The sequence below is a fragment of the Salvelinus alpinus genome, chromosome 29 (assembly GCF_045679555.1).
Source record: "Salvelinus alpinus chromosome 29, SLU_Salpinus.1, whole genome shotgun sequence".
Lineage (NCBI taxonomy): Eukaryota > Metazoa > Chordata > Actinopteri > Salmoniformes > Salmonidae > Salvelinus > Salvelinus alpinus.
The window spans coordinates 32575749-32598687 of NC_092114.1; the positions used below are offsets into that span (position 1 = coordinate 32575749).

Sequence of the window (22939 nt, forward strand, 5' to 3'; positions counted from 1 at the left end):
TGGATGTTGCCTTTCTTTTTCCATTTAGACCTTTCACGTTTCCTCATTGGTTTAAAAATGTGTATCTCAGAAATATCAGAGGCGATAAAGATACATTTTCTGAGAGCCCCTGTTAAGAGTGAGATACTCGTCTTCGAACCTCGTGGGGTGGTTGAGAATGTCAAGTAGCAATGCAAGAGGATAGGCAGGATATCATCAAATAATACTGAAAGCACACAGTCTTTCAGAGAGAGAGACCTGTCCTGCTATTTTTACCAGCTTGTCTGTCTGACAAGCTGCTGGCTTGTCCCTTGTTCCCGTTGTATGTAGATGTAAAGTGAGACATAGAAATATAATTACTAGATTAGGAATTCCCATTCATGTTAGTGTTGTGTAATTCTTAGGTCTATTTCTATCAGAGCAGATGGACCCCCTGTGACTAGGTCTCCCACGGTGCACTGCAGCAGCCATCCGATCCAGTATGTCACCTGGGTCCTCAGCCCTGTGTTCCAGTAGCAGACTGTCAGCTTCACATGACGCTGCTGCTGACAAATGGGACTTAAGAAGACTGTAATACAGTATCCAAAGAAAACTAAATGTACTGTATTTATACAGAATGTCTCGGACCCTCTTGCTTGGTAAGCTCTGGCTCCCCAAGTCCCCTAGTGGATATACACTACACAAGGCGGACTTCCTCTCTGGGTGGAACGCAACGACCACGTGGAGAAAAGTGCGCACTGCTCCAAGAAATCTGACTCCGCCCTTGCACACGAAGTGCGAAGTGTGTAGAGACTCTTAGACTACAAGTTGGGTAGAGGTGGAACAGAACACAACTCATCCATTGTCAGTTAAGAATAAACTGTTTTGCTTTGTGGGTGAGGGGGAGGGGGATAATGACTGCGTTCATAGTGAAAGAAATAGCTATTTTTGTTCTTTGCCTCTGTAGTTGCTTCAAGTCCCATCCCCCATATCCCAGCTTGCCTCTATAAAGGTAAAAGGAATTCTGAAAATTAACATACAGGTGTTGCTTCCTGGTTGTGGAGGATCCAGCAGTAGTAACTGTTATTACAGAGCAGAGTACAGCATTGATGATAGGGCCCTGTGCTTTACTGCCCCCAGGTAAATTATAGCAGGCCTTCAAACTCACATACACCAGCATTACATTCCTTTGAAACTAACACACATACACAGGCATTATCCACACACCAGCATTTGAGCGTTGGGCCAGTAATCGAAAGGTTGCTGGATTGAATCCCCGAGCTGACAAGGTAAAAATCTGTTGTTCTGCCCCTGAACAAGGCAGTTAACCCACTGTTCCCCGACTGTTCCCCGGGAGCCGAAGACTTGGATGTGGATTAAGGCAGCCCGCCGCACCTCTCTGATTCAGAGGGGTTGGGTTAAATGTGGAAGACACATTTCAGTTGAAAGCATTCAGTTGTACAACTGACTAGGTCTCCCCTTTCCCCTTACATCCATTTAAAACAAACTGCCAAAACAGCCAGAACAGCCAGAACTGCCAGAACAGCCAGAACTGCCAGAACAGCCAGAACTGCCAGAACAGCCAGAACTGCCAGAACTGCCAGAACTGCCAGAACAGCCAGGCAGTCACAAGAAGATGGACCCGAACCAGGGAACTGTGACAGGGGCCAGAAGAGTCCCAAAGGGCTAGGGCCTGTGTGTGTTGGAACTGGGATGGGGTCAGAGGTGACCTGTCCCAGTCTGACCTGACCCTGCCTTGTCTCTAAAAAGATGACAGCCGGCATCTGACCCGATGGGTGTTGTTTGGGTCCTTAACTAGAATAACTTCTTTCACAATCTTACTCTTGACCTGGATATGTAGTAGCTGGGCCTTGTGGCTCCTGTTGATTGCAGAAGAGACCAGAACTGGTATTGTAGGTTACAGGCCTGTACAGAGAATAGGATGAATGTGATTGTCCAGTGAATGTACTGTGTGTTTGGGGTTAGAGAGCCACCTGCTGGGGAGAAATAGGAATACTTTCCCTAAAATGGTTCTAAATCAAATCAAATGTTATTTGTCACATACACATGGTTAGCAGATGTTAATGCGAGTGTAGCGAAATGCTTGTGCTTCTAGTTCCGACAATGCAGTAATAACCAACGAGTAATCTAACCTAACAATTTCACAACAACTACCTTATACACACAAGTGTAAAGGGATAAATAAGAATATGTACATAAAAATATATGAATGAGTGATGGCCGAACGGCATAGGCAAGATGCAGTAGATGGTATAGAGTACAGTATATACATATGAGATGAGTAATGTAGGGTATGTAAACATTATATAAAGTGGCATTGTTTAAAGTGGCTAGTGATACATTTATTACATACCTTTTTTCATTATTAAAGTGGCTAGAGATGAGTCAGTATGTTGGCAGCAGCCACTCAATGTTAGTGATGGCTGTTTAACAGTCTGATGGCCTTGAGATAGAAGCTGTTTTTCAGTCTCTCGGTCCCAGCTTTGATGCACCTGGACTGACCTCGCCTTCTGGATGATAGTGGGGTGAACAGGCAGTGGCTCGGGTGGTTGTTGTCCTTGATGATCTTTTTGGCCTTCCTGTGACATCGGGTGGTATAGGTGTCCTGGAGGGCAGGTAGTTTGCCCCCGATGATGCGTTGTGCAGACCGCACCACCCTCTGGAGAGCCTTACGGTTGTGGGCGGAGCAGTTGCCGTACCAGGCGGTGATACAGCCCGACAGGATGCTCTCGATTGTGCATCTGTAAAAGTTTGTGAGTGTTTTTGGTGGCAAGCCAAATTTCTTCAGCCTCCTGAGGTTGTACTACACAGTGACATCATTGGGGGACAGATTGGCTTTTGATCCATTACCTTCCTTGTCTTAAGAAATATTGTATGAAACATCACCAGTGATCGTTACTGATGTCTGGGTAGTTTGTGGTTACTGGGTAGTGTGGGGTTAGTTCGTTCCTGTCCACAGGACATGTTAAAGGTCTCTGCTCCTGTCTTCTACATCTTCCAGTGCCACGACCACATCCATGTGTTTTACTACTGGCTAATAAGCTATGTTTAGGAGCTGCTTGTATCCAAAAGATGATTTGATCCTCCGGTAGTTACTGAGACTTTACACATTGGTGTTAACTCACTAAACAAGGTCCATAACAAGGTCCTGTTCCAGACCAAGGTCAATTACAAGGCTACACGGAGGGAGTTCATTGGTTCTTACTGCGGAGGCCGTAAAGTTGATACACACAGAGTGAACTTGGCCGTCATTAAAGCAGCTCGTTATCTTTTGATCTAGACGGAGTAACCAACGTTTTCTTTTCTTCCCTGTCTCACTACCCTGTCTCTTCCCCTGTCTCTCCTCTCTCCGTCTCTTCTCTCTACCCTGTCTCTCCTCTCCCATGTCTCTCGTCTCTCCCCTGTCTCTCCTCTCTCTGTCTCTCTCTGTCTCTCCTCTCTCCCATCTCACCTCTCTCCCCGTCTCTCCTCTCTCCCCTGTCTCTCCTCTCTCTGCCTCTCCTCTCTGTCTCTCTCTGTCTCTCCTCTCTCCCATCTCACCTCTCTCCCCGTCTCTCCTCTCCCCTGTCTCTCCTCTCTCTGTATATTCTCTCTCCGGCTCTCCTCTCTCCCCTGTCTCCTCTCTCTGTCTCTCCTCTCTCCCCTGTTTCTCCTCTCTCTGTCTCTCCCCTCTCTCCTGTCTCTCTCCTCTGTGTTTCTCCTCTCTCTGTCTCTCCTCTCTCCCCTGTCTCTCTCCTCTGTGTCTCTCCTCTCTCCCCTGTCTCTCTCCTCTGTGTCTCCCCTGTCTCTCTCCTCTCTCCCCTGTCTCTCTACATCTCCTCTCTCCCCTGTCTCTCTCCTCTGTGTCTCTCCTCTCTCTGTCTCTCCTCTCTCTCCTGTCTCTCTCCTCTGTGTTTCTCCTCTCTCTGTCTCTCCTCTCTCCCCTGTCTCTCTACATCTCCTCTCTCCCCTGTCTCTCTACTCTCTGTCTCTCCTCTCTCCCCTGTCTCTCCCTTTTCCCCTTTCCTGTATCTCTCCCCTCTTCCATGTGTCTATCCTCTCTCTACTCTTCGTCTCCTTCTCCCCTCTCCTACCTTCTTCCTGTCTCTCCCCTCTCCTCGCTCCTGTCTCTCCCCTCTCCTCCCTCCTGTTTCTCCCCTCTCCTCCCTCCTGTCTCTCCCCTCTCCTCCCTCTTGTCTCTCCCCTCTCCTCGCTCCTGTCTCTCCCCTCTCCTCCCTCCTGTCTCTCCCCTCTCCTCCCTCCTGTTTCTCCCCTTCTCCTCCCTCCTGTTTCTCTCCCCTCTCCTCCCTCCTGTCTCTCCCCTCTCCTCCCTCCTGTCTCTCCCCTCCCCTCGCTCCTGTCTCTCCCCTCTCCTCCCTCCTGTCTCTCCCCTCTCCTCGCTCCTGTCTCTCCCCTCTCCTCGCTCCTCGCTCCTGTCTCTCCCCTCTCCTCGCTCCTCGCTCCTGTCTCTCCCCTCTCCTCCCTCCTGTCTCTCCCCTCTCCTCCCTCCTGTCTCTCCCCTCTCCTCCCTCCTGTCTCTCCCCTCTCCTCCCTCCTGTCTCTCCCCTCTCCTCCCTCCTGTCTCTCCCCTCTCCTCCCTCCTGTTTCTCCCCCTCTCCTCCCTCCTGTTTCTCCCCCTCTCCTCCCTCCTGTTTCTCCCCTTCTCCTCCCTCCTGTCTCTCCCCTCTCCTCCCTCCTGTCTCTCACCTCTCCTCCCTCCTGTCTCTCCCCTCTCCTCCCTCCTGTTTCTCCCCTTCTCCTCCCTCCTGTTTCTCCTCCCTCCTGTCTCTCCCCTCTCCTCCCTCCTGTCTCTCCCCAGGGTAGTTTCTACGTCCCTAGTGAGAACTGTCTTCAGAGAGCTCACACGTGGCATGGTAGACTCTGTCGCCTCCTACTGGTGGTACACAGAGGCGTACGCTCCTACTACACCACTCTGATGAAGGAGATACCACAGCTGGACCAAGTGGAAATAGGTGAGGCAACAAGATGTTACAAGACGTAGCATTTCCTCAATATTTAGCTACGTCTATGTGGCAATCAATCAAGTCAAGTATTTTGTTGTTCAAAATAATGTATGATACTTAGTAGACTTGAGCTATGCTGTAGTAATCTCTTTCTCTTGTCTTTCTCTCCACAGAGGAGCTACCTGTGGAAGAAACATTAAATCAGCTCACAATAGAATTACAGGTACGTGTAGTACGAGACATACAGTACTGCTAAAAACCAAGATCAACATTTTATATTAGCTATGCTTTCTTTCCTCTGTTCTACTAGTATTTCCATCAACAATTTGTTCTTAACTGCCTAATTAAATAAAGGTTAAATAAATAAAAATGTAATAAAAATTCCATTATATATTTTTTTTCTTTTTTTTTACAACGTACAGGTAACTGCCAAAATAAAGGAACCACCAACATAAAGTGTCCTACTAGGGCGTTGGGCCAATCACGAGCCAGAACAGCTTCAATGCATAGATACGACAAGTGTCTGAAACTCTATTGGAGGGATGCAACACCATTCTTCCAAAATAAATTCCATAGTTTGGTGTTTCTTTGATGGTGGTGGAAAACTCTATCTCAGGCGCCACTCCAGAATCTCCCTTGAATGTTCATTTGAGTTGAGATCTGGTGACTGAGATGGCCATGGCATATGGTTTACATCGTTTTCATGCTCATCAAACCATTTAGTGACCACTCATGCATGGGGGCATAGCCATGGTAGCCAAAATAATGGCCTTCCCAGCATTTTTATACATGACCCTAAGCATGATGGGATGTTAATTGCTTAATTAACTCAGGAACCACACCTGTGTGGGAGTGCAGCCTGCTTTCAATACACTTTGTATCCCTCATTTACTCAATAGTTTCCATTATTTTGGCAGTTACCTGTACTATATATCTAAGATAGCAGTGGCATCTGAATAAAGTCATGGAGTATATAAAGAGATACTATCTGTATCCACTCTCTTCTCCTCCTCTAGGTTCAGGGAGGCCATGAGAAGGAAGCAGAACATATCAGTAGAGACCTGACCCAGCTCTGCTCCACCTAACCTGCCCTTTGACCTCTAACCAGCCTCTAACCCCTCTAACCAGCATCGCACACTAACCCTAACCCTCGTCTGTCTCCTCTCTCCTCTCCTTCTCTAGCTGCAGGCGGGCCATGAGAAGGTAGCAGAACAGATCAGTAGAGATCTCACCCTGCTCTGCTCCCAGCTGTCGGCTTTGTGGACCCGCTTCCTGGAGGCTGCCGTACCCAACACACATATCCTGGCCCACCTGGCCCAGGAACACCACACACTCAGGGTGAGCCCTAACCCCTGACCTCCAACCCCTGACCTCCTCAGGAACATCACACACCCCCCTACATACTATCTGATATATTATGAAGTATGTAACACTAGAGGACGAGGCCTTGAACCCTCCAGAGTCCACTATTCTGATTAGGTTTTGTGTGTGTCAGATTGTGTAAGAGTATTACAGCCAGATAAAACACACCAGCTGATGATTAGTCCCTATAGACCTCAATGCCTTGAATAGACAGTATATCTGAGAATCCCAAATGTAATTTGCATTTAATCATTGGAATAATTCATATTAATGTAAGACTATTCCCACTCCTCTCCTCAGTGTTGCTAGCAGGTCTCCAGGCTCTTGTCTCTCACAGTGTTAGTTTCATCTCTCCTGTCTGTCTGTCTGTCTGTCTGTCTGTCTGTCTGTCTGTCTGTCTGTCTGTCTGTCTGTCTGTGTCTGTCTGTCTGTCTGTCTGTCTGTCTGTCATAATGAACACAGAATGTCTCCATCACAGGAGGTTGGTGGCACCTTAATTGGGGAGGATGAGCTCGTGGTAATGGCTGGAGCGGAGTAGGTGGAGTAGTAGTGTCAAATACATCAAACACATGGTTAGATGACATTCCATTAGCTCCGTTCCAGCCATTATTGGGAGCTGTCCTCCCCTCAGCAGCCTCCACTGGACTCTCCATATTCGTTTACCTTCAGGGGTTAGTTTCATGGTTCCACCCACAGGAGGGTGGGATTTCAATGAACATGTATTCTGTAATTATCCTAGGGAACATACATACAGAAACACTGTAACACTGGTTCTTGATGTTCATAACTCAGTCTGTCTTTGTGACTTTATAACAGGAGGCAGGTTTAGTTACACTTTAGTGGGATTTTTGTATTTATTTCTGTTTAAAGGATTTTTATACATGACCCTAAGCATGATGGGATGTTAATTAATTGCTTAGATAACTCACACCTGTGTGGAAGCACCTGCTTTCAATATACTTTGTATCCCTCATTTACTCAAGTGTTTCCATTATTTTGGCAGTTACCAATACTTTTACACCATTTCTCTTTTTGATGTTGTTATTTTGAAGATCAAATCATTGCCTTTTTTGCATACAGTACTAACTCAGTAAGTTTCTCAGTGAGGAAATGAAGATTGGTTTTGTTTGTATTTTGTGCTGATGTCAGGTCAGGCGGTTTTCAGAGGCATACTTCTTCACAGAACACCCCAAAGAGACATCCCTGACATTTCAAGAGGACCTGTGAGTACTGCCATTCCAGGAGCACAATGATGCAGTTTTGTCACTCTGTTTTAGATTTAATTTGATCTTAATGCTTTATCTAAGACATCCTTCTATGAATGGAGAAAAGGTAGGCCTAATGTGTTTGAGTGATTATGACAGATAGCAAAAGGTCTTCGACTTTATCTTCTATCTCCTGGTTAAAGGATCAACAGACACGGTCAGATAGCTGTGGAGGTGCGTAACTCCAACTACCTGACCAGGATGCCACCGTTACCTGTAGAGTGCCTGGACATTGACGGAGACTGGAACAGCCTGCCTATCATCTTCGAAGACAGATATGTAGAGTCTCCACGGACAGGTGAGTTGACTAAGTCCAGGATTTCATTCAACAGCGATAGACTTTAACCCTTGGCCTACAATTTCTGCAGGCTCTGTTACAGCCGGCCGCGACCGCGAGGCCCATGGGGCGGTGCACAATTGGCACAGCATCGTCCGGGTTAGGGAGGGTTTGGCGACTCATGTGGCGGGCCGGGCGCAGTGCACGCTGACCAGGTCACCAGGCGTACGGTGTTTCCTCTGACACATTGCTGTGGCTGGCTTCCGGGTTGGATGTGTATTGTGTCAAGAAGCAGTGCAGTTGGGTTGTGTTTCGGAGGACGCATGGCTCTCTCCCGAGTCCGTACGGGAGTTGCAGTGATGAGACAAGACTGTAACTACTACCAACTGGATACCATGAAATTGGGAAGAAAAAAAAAGAATCAGTCTGTTTAAGCTAGAGAGATATGTTTTTTTTTTTGCATGGGGTGCGTTTCAATCCACCGCATCTGCCGATATCGCCCTTCTGCATCTGCACTGAAAGGTGGCAGAGATAGAGTGGTGTTTGTCATACCATAAGACATCTAGAAAAACTGTCTTCTTACAAAAACTTCTGTAGCTTCTGAACGGTTTGGCTTATAAACTATTATGACCCCTATGCTCTAGGATGCCCACAAGCCTCACAAGCCTCATCTGAAGGCCCCCGGTACCAGTTAAAAGAATGTATGGAAGTATATATGGAGATAATTTAGTATCTAAAATAAGGGGATAAATACATGTCAAATATCTTTCTTATATCTCTCAGATAGATTCAGAACAAATTCAGAACAAACTTCCTTTAGATGTTTGGGATTATCTGTTGTTTCATGTAGTGAATCTGTTATTAAATTGGCTAACAGCAGTAATGCCAAATTCAATGTTTCATCCAATATGTTTTTATATTTTTTTGAATACCTTAAGGGGTCTTAAAATTCAAATCAAATAGCTAAATGATCCTTGGTATGACGTTCTTAAAACACTTCCATATTTTAGCTTGCCTGACGTTAGCGGCGGTCTTGATCGCTGATAGCTCAACAAGAATTCACCTTTAAGCAGTACATAGGTTGTTTATCTGTTTCATTTTGAATCCTGACCTGAGTCTGCTTTTATTTGTGCTAACAATACTGTTTTATCTGGTTCAGATCCATACGTATTTAAGTAGTGTAGACCAGTATAATTTTAACATCTAGTATTAGCGTAAGACCTAACTTTTTTCTCCATCTTTATGTATAGATTGGGGATCATATGCACCAACACATCTGCCCACCAGTGAGCAGACCATCCCCAAGCCTCCTGTCAATGATGCAAACATTAGTCTTCCTGCCCTGGACCAGCTCGCCAGCTCACCAGCAATACCAACCCAGGAGCCTAAAGACAGTGAGGCTACGTACAGGTCTCTCATAGGAGAGCAGAGCACCAGCATTATTACTGACAAGATAGGTTCTCCATCTATTGAGACTCCAGACCCAGACCAGGCAGGAACAGACCGGGGAGAGCCAGTCCAGCCAGGGGATCCAGAAGAGCAGACTGAGACAGAGGAGATCTCAGAGGAGAGCCCTGGTTTAGGCCTGAGGTTCCTTACAGTCAGACCCACTGATGTGGATCTGTTCAGAGGAGAGGCAGTGCTGATGTTCTCCTCCAACCACAAACACTTCACTAACAGTGAAGACACGACTTGGAAAGACTTGGAGAACCACCAGGACATCATCACACAGAGATACCAGAACATTATCAGTACAGGAATTGACTTGGATGTAGAAGAGAAGGACGTTGCTATAGACACCGACAGCAAGGATGTTCCTCTGAGCAGTCTAACCACTAACCCCCAGGCTCCACTCAAAGATCATCCCCTCACGCCCCCTCTACCTACAGACCTGAGGAGAGAACTGGCCAACCGAGGGGTGGGGGTTGGTGGCTCCAAGATCCTAAACCGCTCCCCCTCCGTCATCTCCGACTCTGGCATCGAGAGCGAGCCCAGCTCGATGGCCTGGCCCCTGGAAGTTTATCGGACGGGAGGAGGGCACCCTCTGGAAGAGAGCCTGGTACTGCAGCGCCTGGCGAGGAGACACCCGGCCCACCGCAGTTCCCTGGAGGGCCTGCAGACAGAGAGCGGAAACAGCGGGGGCAGCCTGCCCAATGGAGGGGGTGGCAGCGCTGGCATCCAGGCCTCCCTCACCTCCATCTCCTCCCTGCCCTACGAGGACGACGAGGAACAGAGGAACCAGCTCAGTAAACTGACCAAGTCTGTCTCAGCTCCTCAGATCTCCAGCCCTGAGGACACAGAGGAGGACAAGGGGGGAGCGGAGGAGGAGGTAGACACGGAGAGCGAGGGGACCAGCGGGTACCAGGACCAGGAGGATGGATACACTACCATCTCCACTGCTGCCACTAATGTAACAACTGGGGGTTTGATCAGACACCTGGAGTCCTTATCCGAGGTTAACCACTCCTCTCTGGAGGACATCCAGGAGGGAGAGCTGCCTGAGGTTGGTCTGTTTGACTGGGGAGCAGCTCCCTCACCACCCCAGCAGGTGACCAGAGCTCATCAGGAGAGTGGTTGTGATCTTAAAGAAACTCTTAGATCTAATGAATCTGCTCTGCCAGAGGCCCTGTCAGACACTCAGGACATGAAGGCAGTCTTAAGTGGCATTAGTCGAGTTCCTGAAGTCTTGTTGTTCCAACAGTATGTTGAAGGTCATGATGACGTGAAGGATCCAGCTATAGTCCGTCAGATGGAGGATAAGAACCATCACAGAGGAGATAGCAGTGGTGTGTTAAACTCAGTTGACCCAGGTCTCTGTGAAGTAGAGATTGCCCCCTGTAGCTGTGAGACCAAACCCTGTGAACATGACAGCAGTGTGCTGGTGGATGATGTGAAGGATAATCCAGTCAGGGATGACTGTCAGAGTCTCCATCAGATTGGGTTGAACGACCTTGTTGACCAGGAACGGCTGGATCATCACCAGACTCCGTCCCAGAGCCTCCATCGGGTCGGGTTGCGTGACCTAGTGGTGCTCTCACAGAGGAAGAGCCTCCATGACCCCAGGCCTATCCCCTCTATCCCCAACCACACAGAGAGACCCATCCACCTCCTAGGCCTTATTGCCAATGATACGGCCAGGCCTGATGACCTCATAGGGCTCCCAGCCAATGAGAGAGAGCAGCTGGATCTCAACGGTCAGACCAAGCCGGCTAAGATCCCCAGTAGCTCGGGGTCAGGGACGGGCTCGGGGTCAAGCTCAGGGTCAAACTCAGGGTCAGGCCTATCCTTTATGAACAGGAAGATGGTGGAGGTGGTGAATATGTCTGTGTCCTGCGCTCCGACCTGTCTTCCCTTCTCCTCCGTTGTCCGGGACTCACCGTCCATTAGCGGCATCTCCACTCGACAAGCCGCATCCCCCATTACCCATCAGCCCCTGGGCTCCTTCGGCATCATCTCTTCATCCTCGTCCAATGCCCCGGGGCCAGATGACGAAACAAACGAGAGGATGCTGCAGTGAGTTGTTTAATCTTTCTAGTTTTAGAATGAGAAGAAATTCTGCAGTGAGTTGTGGGGAACCAGTCATAGATGTGTGAGAAGTCAGACGTTTTCATTGCTCTTTGACCTCTTTGATGATGAGTTCTTCTGAGCGTGTGCATATGCATATAACATTATGATTTCCCATAATGATGCTGCTGTGATTCCCCATAATGATGCCACCTCTGCCTGCGTTGTGTTCCAGTTTCTACAGGTCCAAAGAGGATCTGGTGAAGGAGCTGGTATTCCAGGCAACCCTGTACAGTGACCTCCCTCACCTGGCCTCCGACCTGCCCTACTTCCCCCCTGAGGAGGAGGATGAGGAGTTTGAGGATGGCATACACCTGGTCGTCTGTGTCCACGGCCTTGATGGTGAGACCAATCAATCAATCAATCAATCAAATCAACCAGATCAGCCAATCTCCTGATCCACCAGGTTGTATATGTCCATTGCCTAGATGATAAAACATCACACAATGTTGTCCAATGCTAGAACAATAAAGCTTTACTCAAAAGAACTGAATAGTTCAGGAAATGGTTTGGGTCCCCCCTCTATACTTACATACTGATCAGGGCAAGGAGTTTAAAGCTGTATTGTTATATTGTCTCCTCCTAGGCAACAGTGCAGACCTTCGCCTGGTGAAGACCTTCATAGAGCTGGGATTACCAGGGTCCAGACTGGACTTCCTCATGTCTGAGAGGAACCAGGTAAAATACAGAATATTCTGTCCGCACATTAATACAATAAACATTGATTTTAGAGAATCGATAATAGGCGAATATGATTTAATTTTGGCTATGTATGCCAGATCACCCTTGTAAATAAGGTATTTTGATCTCAGTAGGATTTCCTGGTTAAATAAATGTGTTGTTTTCCTCTTCCTTGGCTGCAGACTGACACGTTTGCAGATTTTGACACCATGACGGACAGGCTACTAGACGAGATTATCCAGCACATTCAGCTGTACAACCTCACCATTGGACGGATAAGGTCAGTATCCTAACCACTACACAACATTAAAGTCATTCTCCTAACTACCACACAACATTACGGTCAGTTTTAACCACCACACAACATTAAGGTCAGTTTTAACTACCACACAACATTAAGGTCAGTTTTAACCACCACACAACATTAAGGTCAGTTCTAACTACCACACAACATTAAGGTCAGTGCTAACCACCACACAACATTAAGGTCAGTTCTAACTACCACACAACATTAAGGTCAGTTCTAACCACCACACAACATTAAGGTCAGTTCTAACTACCACACAACATTAAGGTCAGTTTTAACCACCACACAACATTAAGGTCAGTTCTAACTACCACACAATATTACGGTCAGTTCTAACTACCTTATAATATTAAGATCAGTATCTTAACTACCACACAATATTAAGGTCAGTATCCTAACTACCACACAACATAAAGACACAGTACAGTAATAGGAGGCAATGGAGAAACAACATTTTATATATATATATTTATATATATATATTTATATAGCCACTAGATGGCAGCATATGAATACATGATGATATTCCCTGGCAGGTCCTCAATTGCGTTCTACTTGCATCCTCTCTCCTCATCTCCTTCTCAAAACCCATTGGAGGAGAAAGCAAGAGGTCCCGCCCCTCTGACCTTCTCCAATGGGTTTTGAGAAGAAGATGAGGAGATAGTACGCAAGCAGTACTTTGAGATCTTCCCCATGGCCTTTTATCAATTAGATTTGCTCACCTCCTCCGTCCTCTCTCCTCCGTCCTCTCGCATCCTTTTGAAAAGGTCAAAGTTAATGAAGGAGAGTCAGCAAGGAGAGTCAGCAAGGGTGGAAATGTGCTTGCTTGAAATGGTCCTTCTCCACTCACAAGTCATTAGGCAAATGACGTTCACAGGGGTGGATCCCAAAATAAATGTGTGAAGTGATCAAAACAAATTAAGTTATTTTTGCACTGCATTTTATAACAATAATAAGTAGTGTATTGTATTTAAACGTGTACATGTAATTCTCCTCTCACAAAGCAAAATCTGATTTAAAGGGGGTGTGGCAGATTTCCACTTATCGGTTTCTAGGTCATGTAGGAGGAGAGAGGACGGAGGATGGACTTTTGCCCGAATCGAGAACCCCCCCCTGTCTCAGCTCAATTCCAAACCCTATCAAACTGATGGCCAGTTAAAGCAGAGGAGGCTGGTGGGAGGAGCTATAGTAGGACGGGGTCATTGTAATGACTGGAATGGAATAAATGGAATGGCGTCAAACATGCGGTTTACATATGTTTGATGTATTTGATACCGTTCCATTTATTCCAATCCAGCCATTACAATGAGTCCGTCCTCCTATAGCTCCTCCCACCAGCCCCCTCTGAGTTAGAGAAGGTTTTAATAACCCAGTAATGGAGGATATTCCCATGCACTGTCAATCACTTAGCATTGTCTTTGATATGAACAACTGAAACTTTTAAATTGTTTTATTTAACCTTTATTTAAATAGGCAAGTCAGTTTAGAACAAATTCTTATTTACAATGACGGCCTACCGGGGAACAGTGGGTTAACTGCCTTGTTCAGGGGCAGAATGACAGATTTTTTAACTTTCAGTTACTGGCCCAACTCTCTAACCACTAGGCTACCTGCCACCCCGGCATATTTTTCTCCGCTGCATAACACGCCTAATGGGTCCAAGTACAGTAATTCATCATGTACAATAATTGCCCTAAATATGCCAATGTTCCTATCTGAGTTTCTGGGTATGCTATTTAAGTATGTATTCTTTTCAACATTGTTTATACTCTGAAAAACTGTGACTAAAGACATGGAGCGCCACAGAAGCAGCTGTCTCTCTCCACATCGCCTCTATATTTAGTGTTAGAGGAAACCGATGAAGAAGTTGTTAGGAGCTGGTGTTGAGGGAAGCTGCCCAGTACTTTGATGATGGTGATACTACTGTAATTAGCAGATGGGAAATGAACATCTAAGGAAATCTAGTGTCTCATTGACTACTGGGACAAAGCAGCTCATTACTCTAGCTACCACTATCGTAGCCATTAAGACGGCACGACGGCGCCTTGCTTTGGAGGACCATTATTTGAGCATGAATCATTTATTTGGAGTTAAAAGCAGATTGGATGAGCTACCCTCATCCTGAACATAATAGAGTAAATATCAGGGGCAAAGAATTGGAGGCACTTATTTCTGTGCTTCTATTCTGGAGGTCTTCTCATTGGGTACTCTTGTCTAACGAGATCTGGGTAGCAGCAGAGTGATTTTTCTGATCTGTTTGTCACTTCTTTTCAACCCTCAGTTTCATCGGTCACTCTCTGGGGAACGTGATCATCCGGTCTGTTCTGACGAGGCCTCGGTTCCGCTGTTACCTGATCAAACTGCACACCTTCCTGTCTCTGTCCGGACCACACCTGGGAACGCTGTACAACAACAGCACGCTGGTCAGCACAGGTGAGGTGGGGAGGGGTCAGTATACCTACCTACTTGGACCTTTGAAATCCTTGCAAAACCTAGGCCATTGTTGACTCAGCATGGAGAATAGAAACAGCTCATTGCAGATATATACTGTCTTACTGCAAGAAGTGTTTCTGATTCTGGTTTTCGTCTTACCATTCTGTGTAGTAATTGCATTCAGCTCTGCTCTGTCCTCCTCCCAGTGTCTTCAAAGGGGGAAGTGTATGTTTAATTCAGAGGACTGTTACAGGTCTGTGGCTGATGTCTGTGGTTGTTACAGGTCTGTGGCTGATGTCTGTGGTTGTTACAGGTCTGTGGCTGATGTCTGTGGTTGTTACAGGTCTGTGGCTGATGTCTGTGGTTGTTACAGGTCTGTGGCTGATGCAGAAGCTGAAGAAATCCGGATCGTTGCTGCAGCTTACCTGCAGAGATCATACCGATCCTCGGAAAACTTTCCTCTATCTCCTCAGCCAGAAACCAGGTAGGTACTGCTATAATGGATGAGGAACTATACTGTAAGAGCACAATGAGTTTAAATATTCATAAATGAATTTGGTCATCTTGTCTTTTTTTTTCTCTCTCTTTTCCTCTCCATATCATCTGGCTAACTCAGACTCCACTAGCTAGCTAGCTCTGTTCTGGGAAGCCCTCCCTCCACTGTGTGAGATGAACAAAGCAAAGACACCAAGTAGATAAGCCAGAAAAAACACTTTTTTTTCTTCGAGCTGTGCCGGGCTGACAAAATGATGCAAACCCTGTCATTTGAAACCCAGCAGTGCACTCCTTTAAAAGCAGTGACAAGAGACATGAGAAAAAACACAGCTTTATCAGTCGAGGGCTGTCAAACGATGATGATGGCACCAAGTGATACATAAATATAACCTACAAACACTTTTGCTCTCTCTCTCTGTCTCTCTGTGTGTGTGTCTCTCTCTCTCCGCCCTCTGTTTGTCTGGTTTCTCAGGGCTCCAGTTCTTCAAGAATGTGGTGTTGGTGGCATCGCCTCAGGACAGATATGTTCCCTTCCACTCTGCCAGGATAGAGATGTGCAGGACTGCACTCAAAGACAGGACCACAGGTTAGCACCACTCACTGCAGATCCTATGTTCTTATTGTTCTCCACCAAATGTATCTAAGAAGCATTTCATCACATAATGTACCTATCTCTTTGTTGACGTGCCAATGTGATTACGTAAATACAGAAAGCTTTTAACATTCTGTCAGAGACTGAACCCTGACATGTATCTGTCTGTTTCCACACTGTAGGTCTCCATGTAAATTAACTAACATGTGCTTCTGTCTCCATTTCCAAGGTCCAGTGTACACAGAGATGATCAACAACCTGCTCCAGCCGTTGGTGGGGGCTAAAGACTGTCGTCTGATTCGCCAGAATGTGTTCCATGCCCTGCCCAACACCGCCAACACTCTGATTGGCCGAGCCGCTCACATCGCCGTGCTCGACTCTGAACTCTTCTTGGAGAAGTTCTTCCTGGTAGCAGGGCTCAACTACTTTAAATAGAACTTCAAACTACTTAAAACAGTATTTCAAACTACATTAAAGGGATACTTCAGGATTTTGGCAATGAAATCCTTTATCTACATCCCCAGAGTCAGATTAACTTGTGGATACCTTTTGTATGTCTCTGTGTGCAGTTTGAAGGAAGTTGCTAACTAGCTTTAGCGCAATTGCTAACTAGCGTTAGCGCAATGACTGGATGTCTATGGTAACTGCTAGAATGCTATATACCATAGACTTCCAGTCATCGCGCTAACGCTAGTCAGCATTTGCTCACAAAACAACCTCTAACTTCCTTCATCCTGGATGCAGAGACATGGATAAAAATGTATGAGTTCATCTGACTATGGGAAAGTATTGCCAAAAACACGAAGTATCCCTTTAAATAGAGGCTCACCTACTTCAAGTACAGGCTCAAATACTTAAAGTAGAACCACTACTTCAAATAGAGCTGTAACTACAAAGAAACTGTGTGTATATATATATATATATATATATATATATATATATATATATACATACACACAGTTTGTCCTATATATAGGAATGTGTGTCCTATATATATATATATATATGTATGTGTGTATGTATGTATGGCTTAGAGGGGCCCTAGGTCTATATGAAGATCTCCTTGTTGTGGTTGACTGGAAAGGAGGATTTGGTGAGAGAAAGGGGGTTGCACCATGACTATATACAATGTGTGTGTGTGTGTATATATATATATACACACACAGTACCAGTCATAACTTTGGACACACCTACTCATTCCAGGGTTTTTCTTTATATTTTTACTATTTTCTACATTGTAGAAATAAGAGTGAAGACATCAAAACTATGAAATAACACATATGGATTCATGTAGTAACCAAAAAAGTGTTAAACAAATCAAAATATATTTTATATTTGAGATTCTTCAAAGTAGCCACCCTTTGACTTGATGACAGCTTTGCACACTCTTGGCATTCTCTCAACCAGCTTCATGAGGTAGTCACCTGGACTGTATTTCAATTAACTTTTTAGGGATAGGGGGCAGCATTTTCACTTTGGATGAATAGCGTGCCCAGAGTGAACTGCCTCCTACTCTGTCCCAGATGCTAATATATGCATATTATTATTACTATTGGATAGAAAACACTCTGAAGTTTCTAAAACTGTTTGAATGATGTCTGTGAGTATAACAGAACTCATATCAGTGGTCTGGCAGAGCGCCAGGTCCTGGTCACGCGCATTCCACATGATATCGACTTGCGTTTCCATTACTTCTATAGACACAAAGGAATTCTCCGGTTAGAACGTTATTGAATATTTATGATAACAACATCCTAAAGATTGATTCTATACTTAGTTTGACAAGTTTATTCGACCTGTAATATAACTTTTTGAAGTTTTCGTCCGAAGTTCGCTGGACCTGCACGAGCGTTTGAATATGTGTACTAAACGTGCTAACAAAAGTAGCTACTTGGACATAAATAATGGACATTATCGAACAAAACAACAATTTATCGTAGAACTAGGATTCCTGGGAGTGCATTCTGATGAAGATCATCAAAGGTAAGGGTATATTTATAATGTACTTTCGTATTTCTGTTGACTCCAACATGGCGGAGAAGTGTTGTTTCTATCTGAGCGCCGTCTCAGATTATTGCATGGTTTGCTTTTTCCGTAAAGTTTTTTTTAAATCTGACACAGCGGTTGCATTAAGAACAAGTGTATCTTTAATTCTATGTAAAACATGTATCTTTCATCAAAGTTTATGATGAGTATTTCTGTTATTTGATGTGGCTCTCTGCAATTTCTCCGGATATGTTGGCGGCATTTCTGAACATGGCGCCAATGTAAACTGAGATTTTTGGATATAAATATGCACATGATCGAACAAAACATACATGTATTGTGTAACATGATGTCCTATGAGTGTCATCTGATGAAGATCATCAAAGGTTAGTGATTCATTTTATCTCTATTTCTGCTTTTTGTGACTCCTATCTTTGGCTGGGAAAATGGCTGTGTGTTTTTTTAACTTGGCGGTGATCTAACATAATCATATATTGTGTTTTCGCTGTAAAGCCTTTTTTAATCGGACACGATGGGTAGATTAACAAGATGTTTATCTTTCATTTGATGTATTGGACTTGTTAATGTGTGAAAGTTACATATTTAAAAAATATATTTTTGAATTTCCCACGCTGCCTTTTCAGCGGAATGTGTGTCCTAGAAAGGTTAACAGGTGTACCTTGTTAATTTGTGGAATTTCATTCCTTCTTAATGCGTTTGAGCCAATCAGTTGTGTTGTGACAAGGTAGGGGTGGTATACAGAAGATAGCCCTGTTTGGGAAAGACCAAGTTCATAGTATGGCAAGAACTTTGAAAGTTTCTTCAAGTGCAGTCACAAAAACCATCAATCGCTATGATGAAACTGGCTCTCATGAGGACCGCCACAGGAAAGGAAGACCGAAAGTTACCTCTGCTGCAGAGGATAAGTTCATTAGAGTTACCAGCCTCAGAAATTGCTGCCCAAATAAATGCTTCACAGAGTTCAAGTAACAGACACATCTCAACATCAACTGTTCAGAGGAGATTGTGTGAATCAGGCCTTCATGGTCGAATTGCTGCAAATTTACCACTACTAAAGGACACCAATAAGAAGAAGAGACTTGCTTGAGCCAAGAAACCCGAGCAATGGACATTAGACCGGTGGGAATCTGTCCCTTAATCTGATGAGTCCAAATTTGATATTTTTGGTTCCAACCACCATGTCTTTGTGAGATGCAGAGTAGATGAACGGAGGATCTCTGCATGTGTGGTTCCCACCATAAAGCATGGAGGAGGAGGTGTGATGGTGTTGGGGTGCTTTGCAGGTGACACTGTCAGTGATTTATTTAGAATTCAAAGCACACTTAACCGGCATGGCTACCACTGCATTCTGCAGCGATACGCCATCCCATCTGGTTTGCGCTTAGTGGGACTATCATTTGTTTTTCAACAGGGCAATGACCCAAAGCACACCTCCAGGCTGTGTAAGGCCTATTTGACCAAGGTGAGTGATGGAGTTTTGCATCAGATGACCTGGCCTCCACAATCACCCAATTGAGATGGTTTGGGATGATTTGGACCGCAGAGGGAAGGAAAAGCAGCCAACAAGTGCTCAGTGAATGTCAGAACTCATTCAAGACTGTTGGAAAAGCATTCCAGGTGAAGCTGGTTGAGAGAATGCCAATAGTGTGCAAAGCTGTCATCAAGGCAAAGGGTGGCTACTTTGAAGAATCTCAAATATATATATATTTTTTTAGTATTTTTTGGTTACTACATGATTCCATATGTGTTATTTCATAGTTTTGATGTCTTCACTATTATTCTACAATTTAGAAAATAGTAAAAATAATTAAAAACCTTTGAATGAGTAGGTGTGTCCAAACTTTTGTCTGGTACTGTATATATATAAAATATGTTTACCCCTGTTGTCAAAGAGGTGGTCATAAGCTCTATACAATCCATCCATATGAACAGTTGTATACAGTATGGCAAGTGAAATGACTGACGTAGCGCATCGTGTGGCTCATGTTGATGTTGTGTAGGCCTTATGAACTCCCCTTCATCCCAAAGTATAGTCAATGTGATGTTCATCCCAAAGCACTACCAAATGATATTTATACTCAAGAGCATTTCTTTTTTGGTCATGAATCCTGACCTGAAATGACTAGTCTGAATGAATCACTGGATAAAGGATCTACTTGAAGGATTGCATGTATGAAATTGTTAAAAACGAATTAGATAGTTGCTTGGAGTTGAACTTCTTGATTGTACATTTTATAATAGACATGTTTCAAACTTTACAGATAAATTGTATAAAGTACAATTGTTTCTTTTTACGAATGGAATTTAGATATCATTTTAAATAATGTATTTTTTATTATGTCATATCCATACGTTCGATCAGACTATGAACGTTGTGTTGTGGATTTTATATCATACAATTTCAACATACAGTGGGGAGAACAAGTATTTGATACACTGCCGATTTTGCAGGTTTTCCTACTTACAAAGCATGTAGAGGTCTGTCATTTTTATCATAGGTACACTTCAACTGTGAGAGACGGAATCTAAAACAAAAATCCAGAAAATCACATTGTATGATTTTTAAGTAATTAATTTGCATTTTATTGCATGACATAAGTATTTGATCACCTACCAACCAGTAAGAATTCTGGCTCTCACAGACCTGTTAGTTTTTCTTTAAGAAGCCCTCCTGTTCTCCACTCATTACCTGTATTAACTGCACCTGTTTGAACTCGTTACCTGTATAAAAGACACCTGTCCACACACTCAATCAAACAGACTCCAACCTCTCCACAATGGCCAAGACCAGAGAGCTGTGTAAGGACATCAGGGATAAATTGTAGACCTGTACAAGGCTGGGATGGGCTACAGGACAATAGCCAAGCAGCTTGGTGAGAAGGCAACAACTGTTGGCACAATTATTAGAAAATGGAAGAAGTTCAAGATGACGGTCAATCACCCTCGGTCTGGGGCTCCATGCAAGATCTCACCTCGTGGGGCATCAATGATCATGAGGAATGTGAGGGATCAGCCCAGAACTACACGGCAGGACCTGGTCAATGACCTGAAGAGAGCTGGGACCACAGTCTCAAAGAAAACCATTAGTAACACACTACGCCGTCATGGATTAAAATCCTGCAGCGCACGCAAGGTCCCCCTGCTCAAGCCAGCGCATGTCCAGGCCCGTCTGAAGTTTGCCAATGACCATCTGGATGATCCAGAGGAGGAATGGGAGAAGGTCATGTGGTCTGATGAGACAAAAATAGAGCTTTTTGCTCTAAACTCCACTCGCCGTGTTTGGAGGAATAGAAGGATGAGTACAACCCCAAGAACACCATCCCAACCGTGAAGCATGGAGGTGGAAACATCATTCTTTGGGGATGCTTTTCTGCAAAGGGGACAGGACGACTGCACCGTATTGAAGGGAGGATGGATGGGGCCATGTATCGCGAGATCTTGACCAACAACCTCCTTCCCTCAGTAAGAGCATTGAAGATGGGTCGTGGCTGGGTCTTCCAGCATGACAACGACCCGAAACACACAGCCAGGGCAACTAAGGAGTGGCTCCGTAAGAAGCATCTCAAGGTCCTGGAGTGGCCTAGCCAGTCTCCAGACCTGAACCCAATAGAAAATCTTTGGAGGGAGCCGAAAGTCCGTATTGCCCAGCGACAGCCCCGAAACCTGAAGGATCTGGAGAAGGTCTGTATGGAGGAGTGGGCCAAAATCCCTGCTGCAGTGTGTGCAAACCTGGTCAAGAACTACAGGAAACGTATGATCTCTGTAATTGCAAACTAAGGTTTCTGTACCAAATATTCAGTTCTGCTTTTCTGATGTATCAAATACTTATGTCATGCAATAAAATGCAAATGAATTACTTAAAAATCATACAATGTGATTTTCTGGATTTTTGTTTTAGATTCCTTCTCTCACAGTTGAAGTGTACCTATGATAAAAATTACAGACCTCTACATGCTTTGTAAGTAGGAAAACCTGCAAAATTGTCAGTGTATCAAATACTTGTTCTCCCCACTGTATAACATGAAGGCCAATTTAAGAGGTTAACCCTCTCCGCAGTATACACTGTAATATATACAATGCAAGGAAAAGGTGTTCCATATACTTATTGTATAAGTTGATATATATTACATATCTAAAACTGATAAGTTGAGTTGAACGCTTATCAACCATGTAATGCCTTTGTGTTCTTTAAAATAAGGTATATCCCAACCTCCATAAGGTATAATTTACCTTCTACCGACTGTATTGATCCTATTGAGATATAAGTGTTACTATACTGAGATATGAGTATTACTATACAGAGATATGAGTATTACTATACTGAGATATGAGTATTACTATACAGAGATATGCGTATTACTATACAGAGATATGAGTATTACTATACCGAGATATGAGTATTACTATACCGAGATATGAGTATTACTATACAGATATATGAGTATTACTATACTGAGATATGAGTATTACTATACAGAGATATGTGTATTACTATACAGAGATATGAGTATTACTATACTGAGATATGAGTATTACTATACAGAGATATGAGTATTACTATACTGAGATATGTGTCTAACTATGCTGAGCTATGATAATTGCTATGCTGAGATATGAGTATTACAATACTAAGATAGAGTTGAAGTCGGAAGTTTACATACACCTTAGCCAAATACATTTAAACTCAGTTTTTCACAATTCCTGACATTTTATCCTAGTAAAAAGTCCCTGTCTTAGGTCAGTTAGGATCACCATTTTATTTTAAGAATGTGAAATGTCAGAATAATTGTAGAGAGAATGATTTATTTCAGATTTTATTTCTTTCATCACATTCCCAGTGGGTCAGAAGTTTACATACACTCAATTAGTATGGGTCAAACGTTTCGGGTAGCCTTCCACAAGCTTCCCACAATAAGTTGGGTGAATTTTGGCCCATTCCTCCTGACAGAGCTGGTGTAACTGAGTCAGGTTTGTAGGCCTGCTTGCTCGCACACGCTTTTTCAGTTCTGCCCACACATTTTCTATGGGATTGAG

The 22939-nt window shown here is 44.3% G+C and overlaps 1 protein-coding gene across 1 annotated transcript in view; it reads left to right on the forward strand.

Moving 5' to 3' along the window:
- LOC139558498 (protein FAM135B-like) overlaps positions 1 to 21735 on the forward strand; it is a 55482-nt gene extending 33747 nt beyond the window's left edge. Inside the window, exons 8-20 of the mRNA XM_071373663.1 lie at positions 4778 to 4931; positions 5096 to 5145; positions 6105 to 6260; positions 7434 to 7507; positions 7693 to 7847; positions 9077 to 11339; positions 11566 to 11732; positions 11977 to 12068; positions 12254 to 12351; positions 14660 to 14811; positions 15185 to 15295; positions 15779 to 15892; positions 16128 to 21735. Coding sequence (XP_071229764.1) covers positions 4778 to 4931; positions 5096 to 5145; positions 6105 to 6260; positions 7434 to 7507; positions 7693 to 7847; positions 9077 to 11339; positions 11566 to 11732; positions 11977 to 12068; positions 12254 to 12351; positions 14660 to 14811; positions 15185 to 15295; positions 15779 to 15892; positions 16128 to 16333 — 3792 coding nt within the window. The 3' untranslated portion in view covers positions 16334 to 21735. The remainder of the gene's footprint in view (positions 1 to 4777; positions 4932 to 5095; positions 5146 to 6104; positions 6261 to 7433; positions 7508 to 7692; positions 7848 to 9076; positions 11340 to 11565; positions 11733 to 11976; positions 12069 to 12253; positions 12352 to 14659; positions 14812 to 15184; positions 15296 to 15778; positions 15893 to 16127) is intronic.
- Positions 21736 to 22939: the final 1204 nt, after the last annotated feature.